The sequence below is a fragment of the Argopecten irradians genome, chromosome 7 (assembly GCF_041381155.1).
Source record: "Argopecten irradians isolate NY chromosome 7, Ai_NY, whole genome shotgun sequence".
NCBI classification, from domain to species: domain Eukaryota; kingdom Metazoa; phylum Mollusca; class Bivalvia; order Pectinida; family Pectinidae; genus Argopecten; species Argopecten irradians.
In genome coordinates, this window is record NC_091140.1 from 36,904,959 (window position 1) to 36,923,835 (window position 18,877).

At 35.8% G+C, this 18,877-nt stretch overlaps 3 protein-coding genes across 3 annotated transcripts in view; 1 reads left to right on the forward strand and 2 right to left on the reverse strand.

Annotated features, from left to right (window-relative positions):
• LOC138327191 (uncharacterized) overlaps window positions 1–1,136 on the reverse strand; it is a 42,994-nt gene extending 41,858 nt beyond the window's left edge. Inside the window, exon 1 of the mRNA XM_069273173.1 lies at window positions 999–1,136. The gene's annotated coding sequence lies outside the window, so the exon portion shown is untranslated. The remainder of the gene's footprint in view (window positions 1–998) is intronic.
• Window positions 1,125–14,528, forward strand: LOC138328308 (protein mono-ADP-ribosyltransferase PARP14-like). The gene is made up of 10 exons (XM_069275052.1): window positions 1,125–1,262; window positions 2,058–2,149; window positions 4,522–4,758; window positions 7,358–7,579; window positions 8,290–8,341; window positions 9,274–9,365; window positions 9,580–9,813; window positions 10,320–10,550; window positions 10,814–11,675; window positions 12,058–14,528. The coding sequence occupies exons 1-10, from the start codon at window positions 1,241–1,243 to the stop codon at window positions 12,309–12,311; spliced, it is 2,298 nt and encodes a 765-aa protein (XP_069131153.1). The 5' UTR covers window positions 1,125–1,240; the 3' UTR covers window positions 12,312–14,528.
• A 1,188-nt stretch (window positions 14,529–15,716) lies between these two features.
• Window positions 15,717–18,862, reverse strand: LOC138328310 (NADH dehydrogenase [ubiquinone] 1 subunit C2-like). Its single transcript, XM_069275055.1, has 3 exons — window positions 18,703–18,862; window positions 16,595–16,738; window positions 15,717–15,906 (listed from the first exon to the last, which is right to left on the reverse strand). Exons 1-3 carry the CDS (start codon window positions 18,794–18,796, stop codon window positions 15,842–15,844), a joined length of 303 nt encoding a protein of 100 aa, XP_069131156.1. The 5' UTR covers window positions 18,797–18,862; the 3' UTR covers window positions 15,717–15,841.
• Between the last annotated feature and the right edge of the window lie 15 nt (window positions 18,863–18,877).

Sequence of the window (18,877 nt, forward strand, 5' to 3'; positions counted from 1 at the left end):
TATGTAGGATGATAATGGATCAGAAGGGACGTTGGAGATGATAAGAGACCATGGGAGATTATTGGATGTTCATAAAGGACCATGGAGGTTCATATGGGACCATGGAGGATCATATGGGACCATGGGGGATCATATGGGACCATGGAGGATCATGTGGGACCATGGGGATCATGTGGGACCATGGGGATCATATGGGACCATGGAGGATCATATGGGGTCATCAAAGATCAAATGGGAACATCAGGGATCATGTGGGACCATGGAAGATCATATGGGACCATATGGGACCAAGGAGGATCATATGGGACCCGAATGATCAAATGGGGCCATCAGGAGTCACGTGTGACCAGGAAGGATAATATTGGACCACGGAGGACCATGGAGGACACAAAGGGGATGATGGAGGATCATGTTGGACCATCAGGGATCAAATAGGACCATCAGGGATCATATGGGACCACGGGGGATCATATAGAACTATGATTATATGGGACCATATGATCACAAGGAATGGACCACACAGTCTGTGTGACACAGAGGATTAAAATTGATAAAAAAGGATCAGAATTAAGAGGCAAGAGATCAAATTATCAAATATAGAATTAATAAGGATTACAAGATATATCATAAGATTTAAAGAGAACGTTTGATGTATAAAAACCAAAAAGGACAAAAGAGTAGATGGAAAAATGACACAAAATCATCGCAGGAACATTATTTTGAAAACGAAAGTAGAAATTTTAATGAAAAGAAACGTATATTTTAAGCAATTAAAATCATATTTCATATTGATTTATCAATATATCACATGCATGATTAATAATAGTTTTCGCTTTCCTCATATAACTAAATGTATACATATGTACAATATCTACCTGCAGGTGTTGTCAGCTTTTAATTCAAAACGAAAGTAGAAATCCCCAACAAACAATTTTGTTGTTGTGTTTTCCCAGGAATGCTGGAAAGAATGGCAGACACATTGTTAACAAATTGCTTACCTTTTTTATTCAAATCCTGAATATTTAGCTGTCATCTCTATTCAAATACATGTAACCACGTACGCCGAAATAATTATCTTCCTCTTTCGCTTCTGTGAAGGTGTTTGGTGTAAAGCGTGTAACATACACAGACAATTTTGACGTTTACGATACGGGTGGCTGGCCCGGATCCGTTGAACATATGTATATGCATGCTGATCAAAATAACATTATGATGTAATAATATTTGGCCTAGGAGGAAGATGTCACAACCTGGGGATACAGGTACGTATATCAAGATACAGATCTGAAATCTGGAGACAGGGGCCGACACAGCACGTGCTCGCGTGCGTGCGGCCGAGCGTGTTCCAGGAAGTGAAAGTACAAGATAGACCTCCAGATATTTCTTATATGAGAGTTCATTTCATAATCTAGGTATCTTAATTTGGCTCATACGTATGTGCTCCATTTGAGAGCAAGATCACCACTTTATCATAAAATAATGTTGCTTTTTATCACCTGATCAGATATAAAATATTTAAGCATTAAACTGCCGCTTAAGGGATGTATGGTCCCATAGTTCTCCCAGGATTGCAGAAATTGAATAATGCATGTTAATCATCCTATGGTCTATTATTTTTTAAATTAATTATTTGTTTATTCATCAATACTTATTTATACTTTAATTGACTTATTCTTTAATTTGTGAGTATGCATATATATTTTTTATACCAAAGCATGTAATTATGTCTCTTATATTTGTATATATTATGTTAATCTGGAAATTAGTCATTACTTTAGATATTCTGTATTTGCGAGTATTGATTGTGACGTCATGTGTTTGCGAGTGTAAATGTCATACGTACTTTTCGGAGAAATCGACATGAATTGGGCTCACAAAATAATGACGTAACAATTGATACCTAACCGCAAGGGAGCTAACTCTGTAATATATGCAAGGACGGAATAAAAATTATACATAAGTTATACATGACAGACATAGCATGTATATGTTATAGCACTTTAAAACCAAACTTAATTAATGCTGTATACCTGGTAATTGCTTTTACTATTTTCTAGGTTCCTCAGCCGTATCGGGTGATGAAGATTTGAACAGAAAGGTGGAGAAGATACGTCTGACCATACGGAAGGGACTTTTACAGCAGGAACAGGTATATAGTACCATAGGGATGGAGAAAAGGAAAATAGTTTACAGATTTATTATTTCATCTGTATATTTACTAATAAGTGACTGGTTGGGCCTCTGTCCATTGCCACCAGGTAGCTGCGAGTTAAATGTCCAGTAATATAACTTAAGGCAGCTACCCAATGACAATAGACAGCTGGCCCAACCAGTCACTAAATATATTGTCTTTCCACTTTCCACTGGGCTCCGTCTGTATCACTGACGTCTACTACCTGCACGATCCCAACACCCTTATCTAGTCGTATGAGCATCTTTAGCTCTTCCATTCTTGACACTATCATGTCAACATCTGACTGATGGACACTATCATATATGCCCTCACTGTCAAGTCGTTGATGTTATTCCCTTCAATCCTGACTCTTCCTCCTCCACATGTATTATAAGGGAGGCAGGAAAATACACCAGTTGCATATAACAGCAATCCATTTTATCACGCATACACTTCATAATAAGTCAATACAGTAGTTTCTTTTCTGCAAATGTAAATTTCCCTTGTCATTGTCACCATTTTCTCATGGTATACAAATCACCTCTAATCTCAACAGATTTTAATATGAGGTGCATGCGTGATAAAATGGATTGCTATTGGTGGATAAATTATTCGTTTGTTGGAAAGACTAAGGTAAGTGATGCTTCTCGGCTGTAATGTTTTGTAAGCAGTCTGAATAGGAGATGACCTGGCCAGATACCAAACAGTGTCGATGAATTCCAGCTTCTGATATACTATAGTAGTGCGCTCTGGCCCAATGAAACAGCTGGGAAATGAATCTTCACTCTTAAAATATAAAAATATGAACTTTATTTATTTTCCATCGATTACGAAACAAGTTATACAACTTATGTAAATCACTCTCGATGGCCCAGATGTAAGCCCGCAAGGGATCTTAGTGTGGGAGGAAACCGGAGTGCCCGGAGAAAACCCACGTGATCGGGCAGGTGACTCCTAACCTTTTCACGTCCGTGCCGGGATCGAACCCTGGCCGGCTAGGTGAAAAGCGAATAGCTTAATCACTATACCACCCGATCACCCAAAATCTTCATTCTTTAACATTGATTACACAAAAATCTTGCATTTATTTGGCGTTATAACCTTATCATAGGCCATCAATATAGATTTTCCTATATTATTTTTGTTTTTTATACAACGCATGTAGTGTTTGTACTATTGCTATCCGGTTTACTATTGATTTGTAGGACTTGCCCTACAATGACATGTAATGGTGACATCTTGAACCATTTCATTCATAAACTCCCATTCATAAATTCCCTATACATTGAATAATAATCCTTTGGACCAATCAGTATTCATGCGAAGACTGCCTTTTGATTGGTAGAATACACAGAGTGTGTATAGAATACACAGAATCTCTGTTGATGATAACTTACTATCTAAGGCTTATAGACCTGAGAGTACCTGAGAGTTATAAAGTAAACTAATCAGATGTTCTTTCTGTGTACCTTAAAATAATGTTTTTAAAGGCCCATTACCTTTCCGGAGCAAAATAAAAAAGTTTCTTAAAAAACATTAATAACATCAGAAAAATGCGTACCGATGACCTAAAATAAGGTTACGACACCAAACATATGCAAGATTTCCTGCGTAATATATGAAAACAGTGGAGAGTCAATTCGCTGTTTTGCCGTCTGGCGCAGTGATAGTCAACTACCGCCCGGTATTTAGGACGACGGCGGGAAACATAATACGACCCGCGTTATGAAAATAAACATTTTATTTATTTTAATCAAATCGTTCAGAAGGTGATGATAAATGTAGTATTAACGGAAAGTTAATAATTTTTGTGACTCTACAAAATTATCGATCTTGTTTTACATTCCCATTTTAAAAATTTAAAGCCGTTTCGGAAAGGTAGTGGGCCTTTAAATAATTGTTAAAAACAGATCTTAGGTAAATGCAAGATAACTTATAAGGCTGCCCTCATGTGTGCATGGTGTTACCAACATAAGTATGTGTGCAACATAAACAAGAGTATAGGATAGAAACTCAATTTTAATGAAGACTTTTGTTTTCTTTTGTAATTTTAAAATCTTTTATTTCATGTAGGAACTTTAATGAAGAAAAATGTCATACAAAACATATGTATTTTCTGTGATCAGTTGAATGTAAAGACTTTCTAATATGGTTTATATATTTTGATTTTGGAAATTCATTTGATTTCATTCTATTTTTCTGTTTCTGCTGCGTTGTATTTGCAGTACTTTGAGTACTTTGATTTTAAGAAACTTTTAATTTTTGCTTCGAAAGGTAGGGGGCCTTTAAAATCCATGTGTGGTTTCTAATAGATATAATAATCTGATTTAAATAACTATATCTTTCAGGCTGATGTATTAGTAACAAATTCCTCCGGAAACCTCAATTTAAAGGCAGGACGAACAACAAAGGCACTCTTAGACGCTGGTGGGGAAACTCTACAGGAACAATGCAACACAAATTACCCACAAGGCATCAGGGCAGGAGAAGTTGCCACGACGACAGGAGGCAATCTTAATTGTCAATATGTTTTCTATTGCTTCATGACATCGTGGAAAGATGCTGAAACAGCTTTCTCAAAAGAAGTATGTATATAAATGTATAATTCTTGTCATGAAAGTTTATGGATGTATAATGGTTATAAAAATATTATTTAATTTTTTACATTATTTTTAAGATTTTTCAAACTATATATAGAGCAGAATTTGGAAGGACAAAATCGATTCTCTATTTTCTTTATTTATTTCTTTAACTTAGTAATCTTAATTTTAACTGAAATAAATTATCAAGTGTTGTCAGTCTCACCCGATTTCCCCGGGTTGACCCGTTTTTTAGACATTTTAGAATGAGTAACCCGATTGACCCGTCGGGTCATCAAATAACCCGATTTTCAGCACTTGTACCAAAGTGTTAAAAAGCTCACAAAAATTACGTCAGATAAAGCCATAAGTGCAATTTTAATTACACCTCAGGGCTTAAGACTCATATCAGGCCCCTGTATAATGCAGGTAGCTATGTTTGTGTTTACACAAACTTTCATAAAGATGTGAAATTGTAGCAATTAATCTATTCAGTCATGCATCACGATGTCCATGATCGTTTTTAGCCACAGCCAGCTAGCAAAATCAGACATGGCCAATTAATACTGTTCAAAATCAGAAATAATCTCTTCAAAAGTACAAACAATTATGATTTCAGACAAAGATTTACTCACATGAATAAAACATATTCAACGTGAACGGTATCCTGTTGAAGTAGGCAGGCAAGCCAATCATAATGGCCGCCATTTTGTTTAGTCAAAGATAATAGTGAAACCGGACATGTGTAGAACAAAAAAAAACCCAGGATTTTATTTATTTAATATTTAAAATTTTTTTTTTAATTTTCAGATATTAATTATATCATTACAAAAAAATTCACAAATATTATTGAATAACAATATGAAGATAATAAATATATGCATATTTTAGGGTTTAAAATGTGTTAAAAATTATACTAAAACGTGGTTCCGCACATGACCCTTGTTTTGACCCTTTCACCCGTTTTTTTCAAGGGTGATCACCCGATTTGACCTCATCAGAGGTTAATTTTAACTGAAATAAATTATCAAATAGTGTTGTCAGTCTTTGGATGGTTAGGGGCCGCAGTGGCCGAATGGTTAAGATTTACTGGCATATTATCACAAGCCCTCTACCTCTGGGTTGCAAGTTCAAATCCAAATACTGTCCATTGGTCGGTGGTTTTTAGCTCACCTGGTCTGAAGGACCGAGGTGAGCTTATGGCATCCGTCAACAATCGACTTCTTCTCCATAACCGTTGGTCAGAATTCAACAAAATTTGACTGGTAGCATCCTAATGGGTTACTGACTGAAAATTGTACAAATGATGGGGCTGACCCCCCCCGGGGCCTGAGGGGCAGGGCCAAAAGGGGTCAATTTGGCTATTTCCATATAAACGACGGATAGCACACATAATGCAATGATAGCATCCTTATAGGGTAGGGATTCAAAGTTGTACAATTATTGATGGGGCTGACCCCCTGGGGACCTTAGGCGGGGTCAAAAGGGACCAATTTGGCTATTTCCATATAAACGACTTCTTCTCTGAAACTAAGCATGGGATAGCACTCAAAATGCAATGGTAGCATCCTTATAGGGTAGGGATTCAAAGTTGTACAATTGATGGGGCTGACCCCCGGGGTCCTGAGGGATGGGGCCAAAAGTGGTCAATTTGGCTGTTTCCATATACCGGTAAACAACTTCTTCTCTGAAACTTAGTATGGGATAGCACCCATAATGCAATGGTAGCATCCTTATAGGGTAGGGATTCAAAATTGTACAAATGATGGGGCTGGGTCAATTTGGCTTTTCCATATAAATTACTTTTTCTCTGCAACTAAGCATGGGATAGCACTCATTATGCAACGGTAGCATCCTTATAGTGGGGGATTCAAAATTGTACAAACAATGGGGCTGACCCCCTGTTGGCAGAGAGATGGGGCCAAAAGGGGTCAATTTGGCTGTTACCATATTAACAACTTCTCTGCAACTAAGCATGGGATAGCACTCATAATGGAATGGTAGCGTCCTTATATGGTGGGGATTCAAAATTGTAAAAGATGATATGGCTGACCTCCTGGGGCCTTAGACGCGGGGCAAAAAAGGTTAATTAGGCTACTATTTTCATATAAATTACTTCCTCTCTGAAACTATGCATTGGATAGTATATTTGTATGGTATCAATAGCATCATTATATGGTTGGGATTCAAAATTAAACAAATCATGGGGTCAATTTGTCTTTGTGATTTTTGAGTCACTAATTACTAAATGACAGAATTACTAAAAAAAACCAGGTGAGCGTTACAGGCCCTCTGGGCCACTTGTTCTCTAATACTCTGGCTTTCCTCCACCATCAAATTTGGCAGTTCCCAAATGACCCAGACTGTAAATAATACATTGAACTAATAAAATGAAAACCTAAATCACACTCATCTGGATACTGAATACTCTTGGCTAGCGAAGTAAATATTGTAGTTACCTATGATATGCCTGTAGTTACCTACAAACAGTTTTGTGTGTCCTATATAATGTTCTGGATGTTAGCTTGCAATATGACATTTACAGAGCAGTAAACTAACAATTAAATGATCCTTATTGACCTTTTTATATGTATATTGTTTTCAGGTTTTCTGTAAATGTCTGCAAACTTGCCTGAAGAAAGCAGACGAGAGTGGCTTGGTTTCCATGGTAATCCCAGCCCTGGGAACAGGACAGCTGAAATTCCCTGTAAAGGAGATACTTAAACTCGTTTTACTCTGTGTCTCTGAATTCTCAAAATCTAAACCAGATTCTACACTGTCAGTGATAACAATGGTGGTGTATCCAAAGGATGATGAGATATTGCAGGTAAGTGCGATCATAACGGAACTCATCCTCGATACTCCAGGGGTTACTGTCACTGTCATACTTTATACCCCTGGATGATGTTATGATAAAACTGTAAGCATTTCAGAAGCAAGAACTGACCAATTTATTTTTTTTTTATCTTCAAGGGACACCACAATTCAAAGCTAGTACAGTATACTGTTCTTAAATCAACCATTACAACGGACAAAACTACTCTGTCTCAACTCGTCACACACAGAGCCTTCTGTTTTGCTTTACCAATATTCAGGAAAAGATATAACTACAGATCTTATTTGTGAAGAATCTACCGAAGATGATGTTTAGAAGCTTCTGATGTGATTTACGATTATAATTAATATGTATAATCGCAATATCATTTGATATGAAATGATTATATTATCATTATTCTGTATTTGCATATTACAAGAGTTATCTGCCCTTGCCAGTGGGTATTGATTGTAATGTCATGTGTTTGCGAGCATAGCATCATACTTTTTGGAAAATAATGTCGTAACAATCATTACCTTCCCGCAAGGGAGGCAACTCTGTTATATAAATGCAAAGACCAAATAGCTTACTCTAAATACATTATTAACCAATTCTTTAACCTGAAACAATTTCAGGAATATTGGCAAATAAATAACAAAGTATAATTAAATTTCATATCAATGACTAATCTTTTATTTATTTGATGGTGATTTTTTTTGTAGGAATTTCGTGAAGAATTAAAGAACTTGACAAGAAAACTATCAAAGATTACAGGTACATTGATGTAAATTTTTTTGCGGTATGAAGATGGGGTTGATACTTATGATAAAGCACAGGATTAATACAAATTTATATAATGTTCTACCTCCACTCCATACTTGCCAACTTTCAAAATTCTTATGGGGGAGATTGAGAAAGTGTGTGAACTATACCTCGATCGGGGTCCTGTGGCTTACTAGGTAGATCCAGTTCAGTTCATTAATCACTTTAAATTTTCCCAAACAGTTTATTAAGATAGATACAGGAGGTCAAATCAGACAGAAGCATCCAAAATTAAAATCAAAGTCAACTGATTGAACTGCACAGAAGGTTTCTATAGCCGAGTGTTATTTTGTGATTTGTTTTCACATATCATAACAACAAAATTAACCCCTGTCCGTCTGCTCTTGACCAGCAACTTTATAATTGGGCAGACAATTTTTTCTTTGTAGCTGGTCCTTTGACTTGCAATTATTGGTCCAGATAGATGATACATTAAACACAAAAATAGCAGTAAAATTGTAAAAAGAATAAGGATCAAATTACAAAGGCCACTCAGTGATAAGCAAAATATTTTGCATGAAGATACATTAGGATCAGCTGCATATTGTATGCAATTCAGAATATCCATTTTTTTTCTAGGCTTATGGTAATTTTAGAGGTCAAAGGTCAAAGGGTGAAAATTCACCTGGTACTTTTATAAATAGACCAAACTATCTTCTCATCTGTTGTCACATATAGTGCCTTCAGTTTTGCTAGCTGACATAATCCAGGGGCCACATGGATATTATGACAGACACTCAATCAGTGAAAGTAACCCTTCGAGTATCGAGGATGATGTAAATGTTGCTGCTTAAAAGTGGATTTTGACAATACTTCATTCAAAAGTAAAAATCCCTTTTAAACATTAAAATTTGAAGTGTTAATGATTGTGGGTTTTTTTTCAGACAACAAAATAGATCTTGAAAAGAGAAGTGAAAAGATACAGATTGGAAAAACTAGTGTTGCCATTGTAACAGGATCTATAGTAGAGCAAAAGGTAAAACTGACCTTGACCTGAAGTGACCTTGAAAAGCTCAGATTAAATCTCATAATTATCTTATTTCAAATTCCAATAGTTAGATATCACTGAGAGAATTCATTTTTAATGTAGATATCATGAAAATGTTAATTAAGAAAGTACAAAGACCTGATTGGTTTTTTTTTTTTTTTTTGTTTCTTTTTGCTTTGTCTAAAATTTAAACTTTATCCAGGCTGATGTCCTTGTTAACTTGACCAATAGTAAATTGAGACTGAACAGAGAAGCACTATCCAGGGCATTTTTGGAAGCTGCTGGTGAAGGACTACAGACAGAATGCGATAGTTATTCGGGAGGACTAAACTCTGGAGATATAGCTGTGACTGGCGGGTATTCCCTCTCCTGTGTAAACGTTTATCACATTACACTGCCTCACTACTCAGACAAGGAGAAGGATGCTAACAAACAGGTAACAAGAAGGATTGCTGCCTTCTTTCCAGGCAATGTTTTCAATATTAAGTCATCTGACGGAAGGGTCAGGATGACCTATGGTCATTGTGCTTCATCTGTCTTCTGCCATGTGGAAACTTTTTATCAAAACGACTACTTTTCCATAAATGATAGACCCAGGGTGATGACAGCGTGATGGGCATAGGGTGATGGTCTACCAAATTTCTTCAAATGATATACGGGTAACCTTGACCTTCCTTCAAGAATAATTAGAAACTTCTATAAAAGACGTAAAATTTCCACAAGTAGCAGGTACTTTTTTGGGGCTGAAAATGCTAAAAAAAAACCTTCTATTAGTATATTTTGCGCATCAAAATTTTTGGAAAAAACATGATCTGGTTGACGTCTCTCTAAGCAGGTGGGCATTACAAAGAGGAGACTTTACTTTAAACCAACACTGTTTATAAAGTTAGTCAGAATAGAAATAAAATTCCTGAATTAATGTACTGATACGTCTTGTTGTAGGTCCTATCACTAACTGTTCTGCAGTGCTTGATGCAGTTAGAAGAGACAAAACTCCGGAGCATTGTTTTCCCATGTTTTGCCTTTGGCCAGCATAAGTACCCAGACTCTGTTGCCGCGACAACCTTTCTTCAGACGGTTGACGAGTACATCCATGACAACAAGGATACATGTGTTCAGGATATCACCTTGGTGATTTATCCGGTAGGACCTCAGTGGAAGGAAGTCTGGCAGGTTAGTGTCGCTCGGTCAACTGGTCAACCAGTCAAACTTGTTCTCTAAAATAAACAATGGGATTAATTATATATGATTCCTGATAACTTTTGTGTGGAAATATTGTTTCTATTGATGATGGAATGACCCTGGAAGCTGATATCCCGCATAAAAGTCATTTCAGCGGGAAGATTACCTGTATATTCCATCATTCCATTCTGTGTTATTGCAAAGATCAGTTTCTTTTGTTTTTTGAAATTTTTTTTCTCAAAATCATTTTTCAGGCATTCATTAATGAACTGACAACATTAAAGCTGAGGTATTGCCAAAATTCTGACACAGACACAAAACCAGTGCCAGTAAGGCATGCTGGCCAGGGAGCTAGACCGAAATTCACACCTAGATACATGTATGAGCTGAAGAAGAAACTTACAAAAACCCCAGTACCGCAGACTGGTCAGGGTGAAAGACCAAAAGAAACTGACACCCCTGTTACAGCTCCTGCACCACCTCCGCCGCCTGTCCCAGTACGACGTGGATCAAAAAAATGGCTCCAAATGAAATATATGGAGGACATTTGTATACCTAACTACTGGCTACACCACAAGGGGGGAACTCAAGTTAAGAAACTCAAACTTTCTCTAGAAGTTTCCATGAACAAGGCATATGTGCTGAAGGAGGCTGATCGTAGTACCAAGGATGCTGTCATCAAGCTAGTTCAAGACACATGGGAAATGGACAAAGTTGGGACTGGTAAAGATGCCCGAGGATTGGACCAACTTGGCTTTACTAAAATCGAGGTTACGAAAGTTCAACGTGTAGAAAACTTGGATCTTTATGAAAAATATGCAACTGAACGACAGAGAATATTTGGGAAAGCTTCGAAGAAAGGTTTGAGTTTGACTTCTGTAAAGAATAGTAAAGACTCGAGCGGAGAAGTTTGTACGTATACCAAGATGAGGCCATGTTTGAAGAATGAGCTGTTTCCAGAGATAAATGAGCATTATTTATTCCATGGGACTAGGCTAGACAATATTGAGAAAGTGTTGTCACAGGGTCTCGATAACAGGATGGCAGGAGACAATGCGATGTTTGGTGCAGGTGTTTATGCTGCAGAGAGTTCTACAAAAGCAGATCAATATTCTGGTGAGTATGCTGTATTTGCACATTTCAGAGTTATCTGCCCTTGCAGGTAGGTATATTACCTTATAAATTCTTATTATTATTTCCAGATTCTATTTTTTTTTCTCCAGAAAACAACATAATTTTCCCTCATAAATTAATGAAGTTACATTCGTTACACATAGAAGGGTAGGAAATTCTGTAGTATTCAAAGACAGAATAAATATTTGGTACCTTTTTTTCCATGTGATTTGTATCAGTAAATGAAATAGGGTTCATATGCGAGAGGCTTAAGTATGCGAGAGGCTTAAGTGGCTAAATTATTAAAGTTCCATGGCACATCCATGAATACTTTTCGACCATACTTGCTTGAAATAATTAGTCTGGCATAATTTTTTTTCGAAAGATTCCAAAGACAACAGAACGTCATCTCCCAAGAAAATGCTACTGACAAGAATGTGTCTAGGGGAGGCATATATATCCAAGACCCCTACAAAGTTCCGGAAACCGCCATGTAAAGAGTGCCTCAAAGACAGTTGTGCCCACAAAAAATTCTACGATAGTGTAGTTGGAGATGGCAAGTGGATCTTTCGGGAGTTTATTGTGTATGATCCAAGACAAAGTTACCCAGAATTCCTCATCACATATATAAGGAAATGATTTTTTTTTAGTTTTTTTTTTATATATATATATATACATTACATGACAAATTTTTACATTTTATATGCGGTATACATATTTTATATTTTTGTTTTCATTAATTTTGCTTATACATATATTTGTGCATTACTTGTATTTGTTTTATTGCACATCTATATTAACTTTTCTTCTGATTACATTTTGTATACCTGATGAATGTATGATATCTCTAACGCGGAATTTATGGTTGATCCTTCTATTATAAACATATTTTATATTCAGTATTTATAATTAAAATCTGGATCAGTTTACATAAAATTAAATACCCAAAAGATCAAAAGAAATTCCTTATTTTTACAAAAGCTGTAATTTTGTCATTCTCAGAATGTAAACAATGTTGTATACCTCTCAAAATTTGACAATTTACCTCAAAAACTTTTCATTAGGGACTGTGTTGGCCAAATGGTTAAGATGATGCAGCATATCACAACAGCCTAGAGCTGTTTGTGTACTTGTTTAAGTGGGCTGGATTCAGGAATTATGTTTACTTTCATTGAAATATTATAAAAGGCTTTAAATGCCCAGTACCTTTCCGAATCGGCTTTTAATTTTGTAAATGGGAATGTAAAACGTGATCGATGACTTTGTAGTGAGTCACATAAGTTATTAGCTTACCGTCAATACTTTGAACATTTATCATCACCTGAAATTTTCAATTTATCTAAATAAAATATTTATTTTTATAACATGGGTCGTATTATGTTTCTTGCCGTCGTCCTAATTACTGAGCGTTAGTTGACTATCATTGTGCCAGATGGCAAAACTGCAAAATGAATTTTCACTGTTAACATAGTTCATGGAGGAAATCTTGCATTTGTTTGGTATTGTAACCTCATCTTAGGCCATCAATTGTTATCAATGTTTTGAGAAACTTAATTCTTTTTGTTTCAGAAAGGTAGTGGGCCTTTCAACATAGAATATAATGATGAGTTTTTAATTTGCATGGAAACTTTCCAAATCATTATCCATATATTTAGCTGTATGCATTTGTTTCGAATATTCAACCCTGGATATTTCTTGAATTCCGTACATAGGACGTCATAAAAATCAGGAATTCTCAAACAGTTTCATGCATTCAATTATATCAGAATTGTTACTCCATAGTTTTTTATTATCTATTATGAATTACTTCTGGGCAAGTTCCTTCCCAGTGTTTCACTCGATCTGTTGGTATACTGACAGAGTGAAACGATGGGAAGTAATTTTTGACAGATCAAAATGGATGTATTATAAAACAATATTGTGTTTTAGATTGTATGTTAGTATCTAATAAAACCCATTTTACATTGCTTGTAATATAATTATAATATCAGTTAGCATGTCTATTTGTGTCACGTCACATTTTACATTTCATATACATTGTACATTTATTGCATTTTGAGGCTAAGTGTGTAACAAGAAATTTTAGTTGTTTAGCTAGAACGCACCTTTGGTTGTCCAGTAGTGAAAATATTGGGTATTAAGGCATATCACTTTCATTTATTACTTGTCATAAAACACTAAATGAATTTATACTTGTCAGAAAGAGAAGGAGGACAGAGTTCATATATACAGTTTTTTATCTCTCATATCAAGTGTAATACTGGCTTGTTCTAATGCAATACACTCATGTTGCCTGAGGTTTTATGACATGGCTACAACCTCGTGATGTCACGGCATCAACAAAGTTATATTTTTTTTTGGTAAAATTTTAACTTCTTTTTCAGAAACTAGGCTAGACTTACTTTACACTTTTACAAGATGCAAACAGCGGGATTGGTGTTGAAAATATTGATTTCCCCGTCATATTTTTTTTTTTTTTTCAAATTTATTTCAAAATACGGATAATCATAGTAGTAAAATTGCAATAAAACATGGAGGTATGAGAGAAAAAAATACTATCTCTCTCCAGGAGTAATAGACCAAATCTAGGTATACAATCAGGGTAACCCATATCAGGACAGGTGAAGAAGGCCCCTTGTTCAAATCTTTTGAATGCATCTTCAGAAGTTGTTGGGCAGACATTCTACTATGAAAACAATGCCTCAATTTCTCTTTAGTGGTTTTAAAATTAAGGTTTGTGATCAATTAAGTGTATATCTTTATACCAGAGTGAAATTTGTATTTTTTATACATTATGTACCGGTCTATATTACTTAATGTTGAAAATTTCTATCACTAAATATAATTGAAAAGAAATGCAATGTTTGTTCTTATTTAATCTACATTTACATTAGTTATATAGAGCTACTGTTTTCGCCATAATTAGCGCCCAGGGCATTTAAAAATTTGTTAAAAAGGGGGCGCTTATTAGGGAACCAAAACGTAAATTGAGCGATATCTTAATTATTTCTATATGCGTCACAGATTAATCTGTCACAGTAAGCAAGTATATGCCTTCTTTCCTTGATACACATTATTAGGTTGTGATTCACATGTGTAAACATAATTTAACTCATGATATGAGGGATATTTATATTACTTCAACTTCTTTTCCAGAAGAGGGTAGGGGCTAATTATGGCGATTACAATATTGTTGTATTTGACATCTAACTTGTGCAGTTGCCATGGAGATAATGACTGTGGGTTGGTGATTTTCTCCAGCTATTCATGCTTTCCTTCAACTCTTAACTTTGGCATGTCTGTTCATGACCTTGGCTTTTATTAAGGTGTTTTTAAGGAATGATTTTCATTTTTTGTTGTTTACTGGTGTGTAAACTGCATTTTTTGAACAGATATTTTAAATGACGTGCGACAGCATGTCATGTTGAAATATCTGTACAAAAAATGCAGTTTACACACCAGCAAACACCAATAAATTAAAAACATTCCTTATATTTACATTTCGACCAACCATTTCATTTAAATTTAGTGTTCCGGTGAAATAAAACTTCGTTTTTTCAACGTTATACGATTGATGGAACAGCTGAGTAATTGATGGAATCGCAAAACAGCTGGCTCCAATTTGACAGGAAAATGTGTCAAGTTCCGGGAGTAAATAAAATATAGTTCCACAATAACTTTAGCGTTTTTAATCCATTTATTCCATATGTTTTCATTTTTTTCTGTTTTTAATACACAATGCTTTCCATTGCATTCAAACTGATGTTGATATCGAACCTTTGTCATGGCATATATTTTGGCCTAACCAGATGCGCATTCATATAAGGGTGGAAGTCAGTGTTTCGGTTTGTGTTCTTGTGCAGCAGCCCCTCTGGGTTTACGCAAGTGTAAACGATTGCCTGGTTAGTAAGGTTATATAGGAAGGTTAAAACGGAAATGTAAATATAACAAAATAAACCCAAATCTGTTGGACGTCTGGATCATCATATCAATCTTCAAGAAATCAACACCTCGCGGAGGACAAGAACAACCAAAACTCTAACAGAAACATTCACATTTTATTTACATAAATACTCAATACATTCTGTCATTTCACTTTCATCCAAACCTATTTTGTACACAAAGGAAATTAAAATTGTCTGTAATTCGTTTATGTCAAATTTCCTCCACTAATCACAGTCAGGTCTGAATGGAGTCTTCCATTTTTGGAACACCTCTCCCCATTTCTTACGTTCTGAAAAATAAGAATAGCATAAAAGAATAAGAGTGAAATGCTGTGTTAAGATAGAAGAACAATACAATTACCTGAGTGAGTGTATATTATTGCTAAGGGCAATAACTCTACTAATTACTGTAGAATGGTTCTATTAGTACAATACAATGATACTTTACAAAGGGCAATAACTCCATAATTACTGTCCAATGATTCCATCATATTTCAAACTCCTCAAAATTGTGATGAATACAATTATAATATTGCATAGGGCAATAACTCTGCAAATACCTGTCAAATGGTTTCAATATATTCTCGAAATTATGATGTTTAGCTACATACAAGTTTTATTAGGCAGAGTAAATATTAACTCAAGATATCAAATTAAAGGCAACCCATGTGACATCAACATACCCCAGCCACCCAAAACTTGACAAGCAACACATAATGACAATGCATACATAAATGACCTATTATTAGGGTAATAAGCATTATTATAATCAAAACAGTAATTCACAAGGTCAAATAATAACATACTGCAAAGGGCAATAACTCTGTAAGTTACTGCTTAACCTATGAAGAAATCTTGTAAATTGATTGCAGATTTTACACATTTATTTGTTTGTTTCTGATTTTGCTCGTCCACTGATGAATGAAATAAAATGATAAAACAATTGATGGGACTAATTATTTATATGATAAATCTTACCAATAGGTGGAAAATCCTCCGGATGTGTTCTTACATATTCCTCTAATTGAAACATGCGTATTTTTTCTTTTTCTTCAAGTTTTGATTGAAAGTAATATCCCACAACACCAAATGCCACTCCACAAACCAGATTTCTTGGGTGTCCTGTTCAAATCAGAAAAAAAAATATTTATGTAACCACAGGTATATTAAATATGGCCATGGCTACTGGCTAGCCATTTTATCAGTGAAGAACGCTGTGATTTTGAATTTTATTTGGAATGGTCCTCAGTCTCAGATAGACATTTTATTTTGAAAGAAAAGAAATCTGGAGTCAACTGAAATAATGGTAGTCACTGTATGTAATCTAAACACATTTTTAAATATTTGACAATTTTTTATATCAGTTTAAGCAAATACAATCTATCATCATTGGAATCCACAAGCCATCACTCTAGCATGACACTTACAATATGTGGGTGTCTTGATCCTGAAACAACGTACAACATGAGTGAAGTGCAATTTACACTCAATCGATAAGTACCACATCCCTGCGAATATGAGTTCACAAAATTCTGTCAGAAGATGACGTCACAATCACTGGAAGGTGGGACTAATCGAAAGTAAATCGTACTTTAAACAAGTCATTTTGGTATCTTGAAATCCTTGTATCTTACGGTGACTTGTACCAGAGTTGTACTAGATTTTCTCAATTTCTGAAAATGGCAATCCATTTAACCTTGGTATGTAAGTCCAGCACACCAATTGTCAGTTTTTATGAGTGTTATACCAAATACTGATCGAGCTATGTAATGTTTTGACAACTCCAACATATGTGTATACATTTAAGTCCTGGACAATAAATTTCATGGACTCTAAAAATGAACTGTTAAGATTTGGTTTTAAATTATATCGCTTAATGTGCTATTCATAGTCAGTGTCCTTTAAGGACGTCTCAAATTTAGATGATGGAGCTCGAGGAAAGCTGAAATACCCAGAGAACAAGAGGCCCAGAAGGCCTGCATCGCTCACTTGGTTTGTAATGCCAAGTAATGTTCTGGACACATTCATCGTTTCTGAAGGAATTTGAATATTTACCTCTAATTCCCCTATTGGGCCCCACCACTCCTGCCCCCAGGGGGTCAGAGCCAAAATTTATAAAAGTTCTATTCCCCTTCCCCCAAGGATGTTTGTGGCCAAATTTGGTTACAATGATATCCATTGCTGAACTCTAAGACAAGTAGCGATTTATAGAATTTACCTCTATTTCCCCTATTGAGCTCCGCCCCTCCTGCCCCTGGGGGGGTCAGAGTCAAAATTTATACAAGTTCTGTTCCCCTTCTCCCAAGGATGTTTGTGGCCGAATTTGGTTACAATTCATGCAGAACTCTATGACTAGTAGCGATTTAAAGGAAATGTTGACGGACAGACTGACGACAGACGCAGCACCATGACATTATAAGCTCACCGGCCGTTTGGGCCAGGTGAGCTAATAACCACCGACTTAAATGGGTTGTACCTCACATGCCATTGGGTTCGAACTCACAACCTATATGTGAAGTGTTGGACATCTTAATCACTCTGCCACTTTGGCTCCGAAAAAATGCCAAGGGTCCCGCAAGGATTTATCATTACAAATAGTTCATTTTCAATGCCTATTGATTTTGAGTTTAAGATATTTTATTTTTAACAATTTTCCATCAACATGATTGAGCTCTGGAGACTTGACAAGTTCGATAGGTAATCACTGGGTTTGAAGTGACAAAATTGTTCGTCAGAACGACCTTGACCTTCATTCAAGGTCAGGGGTGATTTTTCAATTTTGGACCGAAACAACTCTTAAATACAAGCCGAAACGTCTCAGACAAGATGTATGTGGATTGAAACACAAATTGTTTTAATGGTGTATTGGGTCTCCGTTTGAAAAATCATCCATATATTTACATATACATATCCGATGTAATTCACTTTTCTTTGCAACATTATTAAAAACAACCCAATGAATAAACCTATACGTCTCTAGCTTGTATACCATGAGACGAGTTGTCTTACAGTTACTGCCTCAGAATCGGGAAGATCACGCTAGTGTTTCATTAGAAATTAAAGATTATCTGAACAACATAACTTACCTCGATGCAGAGGAACTCCGGACAAATAGTTCCATAGCAAAGAGCCACTGTAGCCCGCACCAAAACAGAGAATGTGGGTTAGTCCTAACACCATCTCGAAAGTCTTGTTTGATTCACAACGTGAAGGACGAACCAAACGAAACAGGAAATACTTTCTGCGCATGCGTGTATTTGA